Here is a 14,144-nt window from a genome sequence, read left to right as displayed (position 1 = left end):
GATCCCACATGCTGCATGGTGTGGCCAAAGGAAAAAAAAAATTATCTTAAAATGCCTTCAATAATCCTCAAGTTCTTTCCCATTTAACTTTTTGCCTTGGAGTCTCTAAACCATCCCTCAGACCCACTCTCCTGAGTGTGCCTTCCCGGTCTCGGTCAGTGCCATAAATAACGAGAGTTGGCTCTTGTTGACTGTGCTCCTCTCTCTGACAATGGTGGGGGCTGTGTATGAAGAGTGTATGTAACTGCAGAGCCTAAAGAACGCCAGTCCCAGCACCCGGGAGACTTCGGGGCAGGCACGCACAGAAGGAAGAGCCCCCACACTGTGCTCCCCAAGCCGCCTTGCTGCACCTTTGACTCACAGTCTCCTTCTCGGGTCCCCCTCATGCCTCTCTGTGGTGTCGTGTGGCCACCCGGCAGTGTGTGCAGCATCCCAGAAGATACCAGAAACAGTTTTTTCTTTGCTGTTGGAAGTCCCTGCGACTGTGACAAAGTATGTGATTCAAACACAGCCTGTCCTTAGACTTTTTTTGCCTGCTAAGATTTCCCATTTCTTTAACCCGAGAGCAACTTGTGCTGAGAAGCCACCGGTCTGTGTGCGTAAGCCACCTTTCTCTTTTTGTCAGAGCTGAGCCTCTGTCTGCATTTCCTCTGTGATCTGGTAGTGTTCCTGAAACGCGGTGAGGTTTAGTGTGCTTAGAAGGACATGTTACCTAGAAAGTTGTTTGATAAGTGGTTAGGAAGCGTGGTGGTGGTTTCTTTCTTTTTCTCTTTTTATGGTGAGAGCTCCGAGAATTGTAGAGTGTCTCTCAAATGACATGTTTATCATTGAGGGAAAAGACCAGAAGGGACGAGGCTGTGACAGCGTCCCCGTCCTGTGTTGTGTTGTGAGACCTAGAGAGTCCTCTTTCTCCACAGTCACACTGAGAGTTACGGGTGTTGAAAACAGATGACATCATGAGTTCAGAAAGGTCACATTATAACCTGAGATGCAGGGCTAGGTATACTTTGCCAGAAATATGTTTGCTTTACTGCCATCTAGTGAAGGAGAGCCTCTCAGGTAAAACTTGGAGGAGAAAGTCAGCCAGGGGGCTCACTGGAGGCCTTGGGCTGGCCATTAAGCTGTTAGCTCACCAGAAGCTTTTATCAGATGCCCAGGAGTATACCGTGGTGTGTTTTGCAATAAACTCCCTTCTCACTGTTACTTAAGATTGATAAGTCTGAAGCGTTTCAGTTTGCATAGGAAAGCACACTTTTCTGTTCACATTAGAGGACCATTTTCCCCCTTTCGATTTAAAAAAAGTATCAAGTCCCCTTTTTGTAAGGTTTTTCTCAACACTCCTAAATGCTCTTCCCACCCCTCTTCCATTTTCTACTGTGGTGATCCGCCTTTTTAGGGTACGCTTCCTGTCTGTACTGAAAAGAACGGTGACTGCGTATCCGTGTTTGTCTTCACCCCCAAGTATGGTTGGCGGGAAATCTCTATCATTGAGTGTCACCAAGTGTTAGCTGTCGTCTTTCTCTAAGAAGTTCTCTGTTATCCCATTTGGTCTACACTGATTTTCCCCATCTCCATTCCCTTTGAGGCAAGTAAGACACAGAGCAAAACTGCCTACATGTCTCTAGCAGCCCAAGTGACCTCTGGCTGTTGTTCTGGCTTTTATTATGACTAAAACTGTCCACACGACTTGGATAGTCGAAAGGGTTGCCAGTCTTCTGTAGACATGAAGCAACATTTTGAGCTTCTATCCTATGTATGTTAAATTGGGTGTCTGAATCTTGGGGTTCACTTTGCCTGTTGACACTTTTCTTGGAATATTATTGTTTATAGCTAAGAACTGTTGGAAAACAGTACTTCAGACGTAGGCATGTGTCTAAGGTAATGTCTTACTTTTAGCCATTTTTCCACCACTTTTCCCAATAATTAAAAATGTCCCTTAGTATTGACCACAAACCATGCCTAAATACGGCTTTGATCTGAAGTAGTGTGTATTTGCCCTGAAATCTACAACCCTTCTGTTCAGGAGCTGAAGACCTCAAGGTGGTGTTTCTGATATTCTGCTAGCTTCATGTGAATGTATAACACTAGATAATATAATACCTAGGATCACTTTGAGGCTCTTGAGATGATAGCAGACGCCTTGTAAATACACATTGGTGATAAAAACCGCCTTAGATAAATGTCACTCTGTATTTACATTTACTAAGGACTTGCTTTATCTGTCCCCCTTAAAAAAAAAACTCTTGACAGTTTTCCTTTCAACCTTGTGTTATATAGATTTTGTGCTGCTGCTTATTATGATGTTGGAGTATTTCCCATAAGGAATCCAATCATTACCCGTTAGGGACCTCTTCTTAAAAATACTTTTTATTTATTTATTTTCTGCTGTGAGGTGTACATGCTCTTCTGGTAAATAAGTCTGAGGTAAGATATTGATAAGAGACCAGAGGAGAGCTTCACATTTATTATGTCCTTAATGAAGGAGCTCTAGAATATCCTTAATAAATACTGGTGAACTCATGGCTGCATTTACCCATCTCAGGTTCTCCAAGGAATAATGGGAAGGGCCACAGCTACAATAACTCTGCATAATCATCATTGACTCTGACTCTATTGATTGTGATTAACCAAGATGTATGGAAAACAGTTTGAAGTGTGTAGTGCGTGGATCTCATAAGGTCCATTAAGACGTTCATTATTTCTCCATTGATGCGTCTTAAGCTGCACTTGATGTTTGCAGCAGTGCATTTCCACAGAAAGACTGCACTGTGGGATTGAGTTCATTTTGTTAATTGCATAATAACAGCACAGTTGTGTTTCATAGAAAACAGTAAATACTCTTGCTTTCATTGATTTGTAATCTTTGGTATTACTGAAGAAAGTATGGAGTATGTGACTAGTTCTTAAAACCTCTGCATGTTAAGGGCATAAACATTTTTTGAAATGTGGGCACTGCACTTGTAGGGGCCTCGGCCTAATTGCGTTGTAGTCTTTAAACCACTTTCATCTTCTAAGTTTAAATCAGATTCGTGAGCATGTACTAAGCACAGAGGAACACTACAGACTCATTCCTTGTTCGGGGGAGGGGTACACCTCCCTTGCTCACAGGCAATGTGATACAGTCATTGCTGGTCACAGGCCAGTGTGAGAGGCAGGGTAAGGGAAGAGCAGGCGCCGTGGCACACGGGAGAGGCACCGGGGTAGGCTCCGAGCCAGGCAGGTTTCTCCTGAGAAGTGACTCCTCAGCTGAGTCTGGAAGGGACAGCGAGGAGTTGTCCAGGCAGAGTGTCATGTGGAGGAAGGATGCTCATGACTTATACACATGCTGCCCCTGCTGGCTCTCAAACCAGCGATGGACTTGGGAAGTCCATTACAGTGAGCTGGGCGCAATACAGCTTCAGAATCCTCAGCTCAGGGCCATAGGCAACCACCACAGACTCACTGGATCTGACACACAGATGAAACCATTCGCTTTCCTGGCCTGAGGCCCGCATAACTAGGCTCGTTTTGGCTGCTGTGAGTACTTGATCAGAAGGAACTTGTGACTTCGTTTTACAGGTGGCTGTTTGAGCATGGTCCTGTAGAGGGTGAAGTTTTTTAAGACTTTTTTTTTTGTTTTTTATGTGGACCAGTTTTAAAGTTTTTGTTGAATTTGTAACAGTATTGCTCCTGTTTTATGGTTTGGCTTTTTTGGCTGTGAGGAGGCATGTGGGATCTTAGTCCCCCAACCAGGAATTGAACCCACACTCCATGTTTTGCAAAACTTAGTCTCAACCCCTGGACTGCCCAGGAAATCCCGAGGGTGAAGTTTAACCGTTCCACGTGTGGGAGGCACCTTTGCATTTGCCCAGTCCCATGCCCCTTGCCAGCACATGGAGCTTTTTCATCGTTGGCCTCTTGACTTCCAGTTGAGCTATAGTGGTGGAACTGATGAGTTAGGGTCAGGGACAGTGTCCTGCAAGCCTGAGTCAAGAGTATTGAAGAGGATAAATTCCTTATATTGCACTCAAATGGAAATAGTTCTTAAAAGCCATATTTGTTTCCAAGACACTGTCATTGGAGAAGGCAGTGACTTGCTGGCTAAAGCAGCAGTTAGAGAAAAGCCTGGGGACCCAGGTTGATCCCAGCTGTGCCACTAAAATGTTTCTTGTGACCTTGGCTGAGTCACTTAACCTTATGCCCAGCTTCTTAAATGAAAACAATGCCCCTGGTTGTGATGAAGAACCTTGAAAAAATTGTTTTCAGCAAATTAGCACTGGCACCTGGAAGCAAAATGGAACCATCCCTCCCCCACTTGGCTACTTAGACGGGAAAAAAGGTTAAAGGTGGTTTTTAGCTGTACAACATTTCTACGTTTTTCTTCAGGTCTCTTGGTCCAAATAAGTAGTCTGCTTATTGGAAATGTACTAGTTAATGAAAGCTCTTCGGTGGTAAATAATTTGAAATTGGCAATTGCTCTGGCGTGCCGAGCTTGAAAGAGGCTCTTTTCCCATTCTTTCAACAAAAAAATCAGCTGTGGTCTCTGACGTGTTTATTTGGAGGTAAACTCAACCTCGCCAAGCAGGAGAAAGACTGGGAAAAGCATGCAGCTTCACTGATGCGTGCCGTGGGCTGGGGCAGCCTTCCTCGTTTGGAAAAGGCTTCTTTCTTCCTTAGTGTTTCGTTAGTGTTCTTACATCAGCTAATACGTTAGTTGCCATTGTACTTTGCACAGGCACTAATTAGAGAACCATCAACATTGGGGTCCAGAGGCTCCCTGACAATGCAACTGTCATAGTGGTGTCTTAATTGGTTGAGTGTAATTGTCATTAGGCAGCCGTAAAGACATCTGGAGCTCTGGAGAAAAATCAGCCCTCGCCCCTTCCAGCTCTGTCCTTGCTTCTCCCGGCCAGTGTTGGGAAGCACTTTGAAACTGCACCGAGAGTCTGGTCCAGGTCATCTGCCCCAGCCAGCGTTTCTTCCTCAGGAAAACGTCCGCTTCTGTAGCACGAGTTCACGAACGTGGTGTCCGGGCGCTGCTGCCGTGGCTGCTTTCATGTGGTTCACTCTAGAGCCTGTTGCTGAGTCATCACGTAGTACCTGCTGAAGCAGGGTATTTATTCTCTGTTCTCATCTTAAAGGAGCACTGAGTCTTTTGTATTTGCCTCGTGAGTCTTTTTGCAGCAAAACATTTATGCTGTTATCATGCTCTTTCGCCATAAAGAATGGAGTTGACTTAGATGGATATCCTCAGAAAGTTTTATAGTTACCGAAATAACGTAATTTATTCTGTGTTTTGTAGAGAGGTTTTAATAAGTCTGGAGGTAAATGGAAGAAGCTCATGCATCTCGATGTGTGTGTTCTGGGTGTGTCACTGACCATTAGCACTGGAAGTGGGACAGCAGAGAGAAGGCGGTGCCACTCAAACCAGTCGGGCTGTTACCTGGGGAGCCCCTTCTCTCAGCTGCGTGTAAGGCGCTGTGGTGGAGGCTGTGGCACTGTGGTAGGGCCTTCATGGTCAAGTTGAGGACACATGGGACGTAGCAGGGAACGCCATTTCTTCAGATTCAGGGGCACTGTAGTGGAGGCAGAGAGGGGTCATGGAGAAGGGGGGCCTGGGCTAGACCTTTAGACGTTATTAGGCTTGAGTGAGGGCTTCCCTGGTAGCTCAGCTGATAATGAATCCTCCTGCAATGCAGGAGACCTGGGTTCAATCCCTGGTTTGGGAAGATTCCCTGGAGAAGGAAATGGCAACCCACACCAGTATTCTTGCCTGGAGAATCCCATGGACAGATTCTGGTGGGCTGCAGCCATGGGGTTGAAAAGAGTCGGACACGACAGCGACTCAGCACAACACAGCACAGGCTTGAGTGAGGTGGGTGGTTCTCAATCTGCTTAGCTCATTGGGAACAGCGTTGTCTGGTCCTGCCCCTGGAGGATGAGATTTCATTGATCTGGTGCGCCCTTGGTTTTGGGAGTTTAAACGCATCTCAAGGGATTCTAATGTATAGCCAAAGTTGGCCCACCTGGCTGGGTCATAAGGAGGGAAGGGGCTCCAGAAAGGTGGGTAATTGGGAGCCGAGGTGCAGAGGCACCCGTGCTGTGGAAGGCAGTGACCGACCGTCCCGGCTAGAGACTGGCTCCTGCTAAGGAAGAGGAGAAAATGAGGCTGGGAGAGGAGTGAGGTAAGTCTGTGGAGGGATCTCAGTGCCTGGCTGATAGTTAAAGCTTCATTCAGTGTGTTGTTAAGGCCTCAGGATTCACAAAGAGCTCCTTAGGTGTCAAGCGCTATTTTAGTTGAGCTGTTCTGATCACTGGATCAACAGCGGGGAGCAGGACCCAGCCCCTGACCTTAGAAGCTCATGGGTTCATAGGGGAGGTGATCAGTCAGATGACTGCATACACAGCTGCCACCAGAGGAGAGTCCATGCTGCTATCCTGGAAGATGGTAGCACCCGTGGTCTGGTGTGGAGGGTGGAGGGAGAAAGGGAGAGAGAGCCACGTAGTCAAGTATTTCCGAGGGTTTGGCTGGTGCTGGGTGGCCGGAGGTGAGTGAGGCTCGGGAGTGGGGAGGCTGTTGTGGGGTGGCTGGGGGGTGAGGGGTGGCCCAGGTCCAGAGGCAGCCTGGGAGCGAGGAGAGCAGGAAGGGTGTGGACTGCACGTGTAGTAAGTAGTGTGGTGATGTGTGCATGATGGCAGAGGGGCGTTGAGGAGCCCCCCAGTTTTGCACTGGTGATCTGGGACGAGTTCTGTCTCTGACAAAATCAAGAACTTGCAACGGGCCAGTTTGGTCATGGGCCAAGTCTTTTTGAGGAGATCACGTGTTTAATTTTAGGTGAGTGAGTTGCAGCACGAAGGGGACAACTTCTTGGAAGAAAAGGCAGTCAGGAGCCTTCCCGATATTAATGGATGCTCCTCTGCGGCCTCTGCCCTCCATCTGTCTTCCCCCAAAAGAGAGAGGCAGACTGTATTTCATGGCTCACGGTTGTGGGGTGCAGCGGGTTTCAGGTTTGGATTTGGTCGCCGTTGCTTTACCTTGGAACTCCTTGTGTAAAGGGAACTTGCAAATGGTGGGTTTCAAGCCCCCCAGATGCTGCCCTCGTATCCCCTCGGGGGCACCACAAAGGCCTTGAGGATGACTGGCGTGCTCCCATATGCAGGTCACAAGAAGCAGAATGACAGAGACGGACAGAAAGGAAATGCGTTTTCCTGGTTGGTGTAGTTCTTTCTCTCAAAGCTCCCGAGTCCCCTCTGTCTGTCTGTCACTTCTTTCTATTTCTGAATGATGTTGCCATCCTCCTCAGCCGCCTCTTGTGAATTGGCCGGTTCCTTTCACACAGAATTTAACCTCAAGAATCTAAGCATACACAGCCTAGAAATTCACACATGTTGTCTCTGAGTGTGTCTGTTGCTAAGCAGGTGGCCTTATTCCAGGGAACGGTGTAGTCATCCTTAGGGTGTCAGAGTCAGCGGGTAGTTTGGATGCAGTGGAGTGTGTGTTCCTGTTGAGGTGGCCTCGTTGAGGTCACATGATCTGGAAGCACTGTCTGGAGAGTCTGGGAGCCGGCGATTGGTCCTGGTGATTTCAGTATCTTGCCTTTGCTCGTGTGTCACCAGGCTTAATGACTGTCATGGAGTGAGCGTTTTTGTTTGCTGGAGGATCAGTGGTCAGAGGCCCATCAGTCCAGTTTTAGACAGCACATCTGTCCTCCCTGCCTCTTCACACTCCCACTCCCTGGGTACCATCCTACAGGGAGAGAGCCCCGTGGTGCAGCCTAGAGAGGGTGCGTGACAGGATGACCTCTGAATTCATGGTGTGTATATTCGTTGTCAACTAATGTGAGGAAAACACTGCTGCATTTAGTAAGTGAAGCATTCCCGAATCAGAGTAACCTTAGTTTATTAAGAAACCTCACGTGAGAAACTGATGTACAACTACTTCATAGATGTATCATGTCATAGACTTCAGTAGTTAAATAAGTCTCGGAGTTATCTTTTTCGTTTCACTTGGAATGTGAGATGAAAGAAGCCCTGAAGGAACTGTGGCTTGGCCTCAGGAAGCCCGAACACCTTTCCCGTTGTCTGCATGTCTTTGTGTTTGTGTGGCTTCATTCTGAGGCTCTGAGCCTGTATCGAGCACGCCTCGGCACAGGTGCTTCGGTATTGAAGCAGACCCTCTGCAGCAGCTGTGAGGAACTCTGCATAAAGGCCTCCAGTGGCAGGCAGCGCACTACCTTGTCATCTGGCCGTTCCATTGTCCCCGGGGCCTGGTGCCTGACCAGGTTCTGGCCCTGCCGCGGCCGTGATGGAGAGAGTCATTTGTTGGAGTGGCAGGCGTGATAGGAGAGAGTGAGTGCTCCCGCGCTCTAAGTGGGTGAAACCAGGGAGCGTCATGCATTTCGGCAAGAGCTTTTCATGAGAAGGCAGCACTGTCTGGCTGCTGAAGGCAAGACTTAATTGTTTCAGCAAATCAATTAGTCTTTAGGGACTTTAATCAGTCAAATCTGATGCATGGATGAGGTATTAGAAAGCTTGTGCCTGTAAGACCATTAGCCCTGTGTGTGTGTGTGTGTGTGTGTGTGTGTGTGTGTAAATAGTGTGGCTTCTGCACGTTTCTGCTAGTGATCCCTTTACTGGGAGGACTTAAGGTAGCAGAAGGGGTATAATAGTCGAAAAGAAAGGCAGGGAGATCTTGCTGTCCGGTGTTTTAATTACGGTATCCTCCTTTGAAATTGTCACCACTGTGCCACGAGGACAGGGAGCGTGTTCTCAGCCTTCTGTTCCCGAGCTGCCGTTCTCTCCTGTTGGGGTGACTCGCGTAAACAGCGTTGCAGCAGTGGGCCCCTACCTGCCTAGTCTTCCTCCACTGGCGCTTTCAGGCTCCCACAGGCTCTGCACCGCGGCCCTGCCATTCGCTCCCCTTTGGAACCACATGTGTCCTTCTTTTCCAGATACACGTCGGGAGACGTGAGGGTGTGGGACACGCGCACCTGGGACTACACAGCCCCCTTCCTGGAATCGGAGTTTGAGGAGGATGAGCCTGGAATGCAGCCATATGTCTCCTTTGTGAGGATAAACAGCTCGCTGGCGGTGGCAGCTTACGAGGATGGTAAGCAACCCTCCTCCCTATTAAGAGAAGATAAAAAGCTTGACAAAAATTAAGCAGCTGTGGCCAGCTCCCGTCTGTAATCCCTCCATACATACACGTGGGCACACACACAGGTTCACACACATACACTCATCCTTGTGTTTATGTGAAGAAGTTGGCCAATAACCCTCAATGCATTAGTAGGCATTGGAACACAGCACCCATTAAAACTGGTGTTTAATTCCTACTGGAACTGTCGGGCTGGGTTTTAGTGCCAGACACGAGGCTGGCCAAGCCATCTTAAGCAAATAACTTGTTTGGTGTAAAATATTAAATATGCTTGGCCTACTTTTCCTGTTGGCTCTGCTTGATTCAAAGGAAACAGTGAAAAGAGGACAGACAGAGATAATCTTTTGACAAATACGGAAATAGAAAAATAAAAGTCAGGGTCTACCTTTTCCTGGCACTAACACACTATATGAGATAAATTATGGTAATATGTTGTCTCTCTGGGACTCATAGAATTCTTTTTGTGTACTGGCAACTGTGGATTTACAGAACTGGGTAAGAAGAGTCTAATAGTTTCAATGGCCACGATACCGTATACCACCTCTCATACTCCTGACTTCCATTGTATTGTGAAGTCTGAATCTCCAAAATCTCCCCACTTGCTTGAATGTCAGGACCATGAGATATTTCAGAATGTTAGTGTTCATGTCATGGCATGGTTGCAGATCTTCAGAGGTAGGACAGAACTGTGGTAATGGAGCTGATGGGAACTTTATATGCATATGCCATTAAAAAAAATTAGGGCTGAAATCTTAAATATGTTCATTTTATTACTCTAACAATATGAACTCTGTTGTTTGGGTTTGGCATTATTTGGACACCACTGATGGATCTTTCTTTTGGCCTCTAGTAATTCAGCTAAGCTGTCTCTAGGGTATGTCATAGATGAGGTGTGTTTGTTGAGATCTTGCAGAGATAACAGAAGAGCAGCTTGAGTGTGATTCCTACATGCCAAATTACCAGTGAGGTTTTTTCCCATATAGCTATGCAAAGGTTTGCAGTACTTCTCTGTTAGAATCATACACTGCAGAACAATCTGATAGCCTCACCCTGCCACACACAAACAGATACAGACACACACCCCCCCACACACACCCTTCAGATCGGGAAACTGAGGGACACACACACACAGACACACATACACACACACACACACACCCTTCAGATCGGGAAACTGAGGTTCAGAGAAGCCAAGTGATTTCCTTGAGGTTGACTCGTTCATCAGTGGTGAATCCAGAACTGTGGTGGTCTCTCTTAGGCCGTACCCAGGATCCCATGCTGTTTATGTAATACTCCACAGAGACACTTACAGAACGGTGCATCTGATTTATTTGCACGCTCACGGCTCATCTCTCATGAGCTTGAAAGTCCAGCTTTTGAGGATATGCAAGTGTGCTGCTGGTTTTACATCGTTGGTTAAAATTGTCTTTGTCACCTCCCTGCTGTTGCACAGAAATATTAGGAAACCTTGTAGGAATGCCAGAGGAACTTCTCTTTTCAGTAAATACTTGGCAAGCAATTGCCATCATGTATTTTTAAATACTTGGTTTAAAAAAAGTTAGTAGTTAAAATTCAAACAGAGCACAAAAATATAAAATGTAAAACAAGAGATATCCAAAAAGAAGTTGAAGTGTTCCTCCCTGTTGCCCTACCTCTAGTTGCTGTCACATTTTGCACACACATTGCTTTTTCACCTAATAACAACATGTTTTGGGGTCTTTCTGTATTAGTGCTTATAGGTAAACCCTGTTCTCTTTCAGCCTGTGTAGTATTGCACTATGTGGCTGTACAATTATTTATTTATTAGGGCCTTTGGTGATGCACATTTGGATTTTGTTGTTGTTGTTATTAAAAACAGTACTGCAAAGCAGTATCCTTGAGCAGATACTGAGATGGACTTATACAAGTATATCTGCAGGGTAACTTACTGGTAATCACTGGATTGGAGGCTACAGATGCTTTACATATTGATAAGTATTGCCAGATTGCCCTCCAAAAAGGTTTCACTGGGTTATAGTCTCACCAAAAGTATATGACAGTATGTATACAAAAGTGTAATGACGGCTTCCTCATGCTTGTCTGCTAGGTGGCCACGGTGTTTCACCATTGTTTTTGTTTTGCTTATATAATTTTATATTTTTTCATTGTGTTGTTCAGTTCAGTCGCTCAGTCATGTCTGACTCTTTGTGACCCCATCGACTGCAACATGCCAGGCTTCCCTGTCCATCACCAACTCCTGGAGCTTACTCAAACTCATGTCCATGGAGTCAGTGATGCCATCCAACCATCTCATCCTGTGTCGTTCCCTTCTCCTCCCACCTTTATTCTTTCCCAGCATCAGGGTCTTTTCTGGTGAGTTAGTTCTTTGCATCAGGTGGCCAGAGTATTGGAGTTTCCAGCTTCAGCATCAGTCCTTCCAATGAATATTCAGGACTGATTCCCTTTAGGATAGACTGGTTGGATCTTCTTTCAGTCCATGGAACTTTCAAGAGTCTTCTCCAACACCACAATTCAAAAGCATGAATTCTTTGGTGCTCAGCTTTCTTTATAGTCCAACTCTCAGATCCATACAAGACTACTGGAAAAACCATAGCTTTGACTAGACGGACCTTTGTGGGCAAAGTAATGTCTCTGCTTTTTAATCTGCTGTCTAGGTTGATCATAGCTTTCCTTCCAAGGAGCAAGCATCTTTGAATTTCATGGCTGCAATCACCATCTGCAGTGATTTTGGAGCCCCCAAAAATAAAGTCTCTCACTGTTTCCACTGTTTCTCCATTTGCCATGAAGTGATGGGACTGGATGCCATGATCTTAGTTTTAAGATACTGAATGCTGAGTTTTAAGCCAACTTTTTCACTCTCCTCTTTCACTTTCATCAAGAAAACTTTAGTTGTTCTTCACTTTCTGCCATAAGGGTGGTGTCATCTGCATATCTGAGGTTATTGATATTTCTCCTGGCAATCTTGATTCCAGCTTGTGCTTCATCCAGCCTGGCCTTTTGCATGATGTACTCTGCATATAAGTTAAATAAGCAGGGTGACAATATGCAGCCTTTTGTGTTATTAGGTGCTTGTATTTCTTTGTCTGTGAATAGTTTCCTCATTTTCTTTGGGTTGTTATCTTCTGTGATTGAAAATAAGGGCTAAGGAAATAAGCTTGTCCTTGTTCTTAAATATTTTTTCAATTTGTCACTTATTTTTCAATGAACTTTGTTTATGGTTTATTTTTCTAGATAGTAGTTATGTGTGTATATTTGTGATTTTAATTTTTTAATCAGTAAATGAGTGGGTTTTATTTTGTAATTTAATATGTTTGACTAATACATTGATGTCAAGCTAACATAAAGTTGTACATTGCAAAGTCTTCTACCCGTTTTTGTTCACTCCATTCTAAAGCAACCATATTTTTTAGTTTGTCTAGCTTGCAGTATTTCTTTATTATAAATACAAAGTATTGATATCTGTTCTTATTCTTTCCTCTCCCCCTTTAAACAAAAGATTGTTGTCGTTCAGTTGCTCAGTCATGTCTGACTCTTTGCAACCCCATGGACTGCAGCACACCAGGCTTCCCTATCCTTCACTGTTTTCTGGAGTTTGCTCAGACCCATGTCCATTGAGTCGATGATGCCATCCCACCATCTCATCCTCTGTCGCCCCTTCTCCTCCTGCCCTCAGTCTTTCCCAGCATCAGGGTCTTTTCCAGTGGGTTGGCTCTTTGCATCAAGTGAGCAAGGTATTAGAGCTTTAGCATCACTCCTTCCAATGAATATTCAGGACTGATCTCCTTTAGGATTGACTGGTTTGATCTGCTTGTTGTCCAGGGTACTCTCAAAAGTCTTCTTCAGCACCACAGTTCAAAGCATCAGTTCTTTGGCACTCAGCCTTCTTTATGACCACATCCGTACACGACTACTGGAAACCCATAGCTTTGACTCTACGGACCTTTGTCAGCATGTTACTTTATAACATTGTTGCGTACCTTGGCGTTTTTTTTTTTTTTTTTCTCACTTAATGGTGTATCTTTTTTTTTTTAATTGAGTAAATTTGACATATAATATTGTGTAAGTTTAAGGTGTACAGTCTGTTACTTTGATACATTTATATATTGTAATATGGTGGCCATTGTAGCAATATTTATAATATTACATAATTATAGTACAGTATTATTATCTGTATTTCATTATACTGTGCATTAGAACCCTGTGATTTATTTATCACTTAACAAGTTTATCACTTGACAAATGATACTTTTGTATTTTTTATTTGTACTTTTAAACACCATCAATCCTATCCCTCATGCCTCCTACTTGCTGGTAACCACCGTTTTACTGTTTTTTTAAAAATAAGTTTGACATAGATTTCACAATGTAGGTGTTACCATATAGCACTTGTCTTTGTCTGACTTATCTCACTTAGCATAATATGGTCAAAGTCCATCCACATTGTTGAAAATGACAGGAATTCCTTCTTTCTCATGACTGAATAGTATTTTATTATGTGTTGTATATTTTGGGTATATATACCATGTCTTTTAAGGGGCTTCTCAGGTGGCTCTAGGGGTAAAGAACCTGCCTGTTAATGCAGGAGGCGCAGGTTCGATCCCTGGGTGGGGAAGACCTCCTGGAGGAGGAAATGGTAACCCACTCCAATATTCTTGTCTAGAAAATCCCATAGACAGCAGAGCCTAGTGGGCTACAGTGCATGAGGTTGCAAAGAGTTAGACACAACTGAAGCGACTTAACACCATGTCTTTTTTTTTTTTTTAATATTTATTTGGCTGCACAGGGTCTTAGTTGCAGCATGTAGGATCTTTAGTTGGTGACACGTGGGATCTTAGTTCCCTGACCAGGTATCAAACATAGGCCCTCTGTGTCATGAGTGCAGTCTTAGCCACTGGACCGCCAGGGAAGTCCTTGTGCCATACCTTTTTTATCCGTTCATCCACTGATGGGCATTTGAGTTGTTTCCATATCTTGGCTAGTGGAAATAATCCTGTAATAAACCTGAGAA

The 14,144-nt window shown here is 45.0% G+C and overlaps 1 protein-coding gene across 3 annotated transcripts in view; it reads left to right on the top strand.

Moving 5' to 3' along the window:
- FBXW8 (F-box and WD repeat domain containing 8) overlaps positions 1-14,144 on the top strand; it is a 114,312-nt gene that overhangs the window by 39,868 nt on the left and 60,300 nt on the right. For all 3 annotated transcript variants that reach the window (XR_003029943.2, NM_001205475.2, XM_024977500.2), the window contains one exon: positions 8,931-9,088. Coding sequence is in view for 2 of the 3 variants with exons in the window: in NM_001205475.2 (NP_001192404.1) it covers positions 8,931-9,088 (158 nt within the window). In the remaining variant the exon portion in view is untranslated. The remainder of the gene's footprint in view (positions 1-8,930; positions 9,089-14,144) is intronic.

This window comes from Bos taurus, chromosome 17 (assembly GCF_002263795.3).
Source record: "Bos taurus isolate L1 Dominette 01449 registration number 42190680 breed Hereford chromosome 17, ARS-UCD2.0, whole genome shotgun sequence".
In the NCBI taxonomy this organism is placed as follows: Eukaryota; Metazoa; Chordata; class Mammalia; order Artiodactyla; family Bovidae; genus Bos; species Bos taurus.
This window is presented reverse-complemented; position numbering and strand designations above follow the sequence as displayed.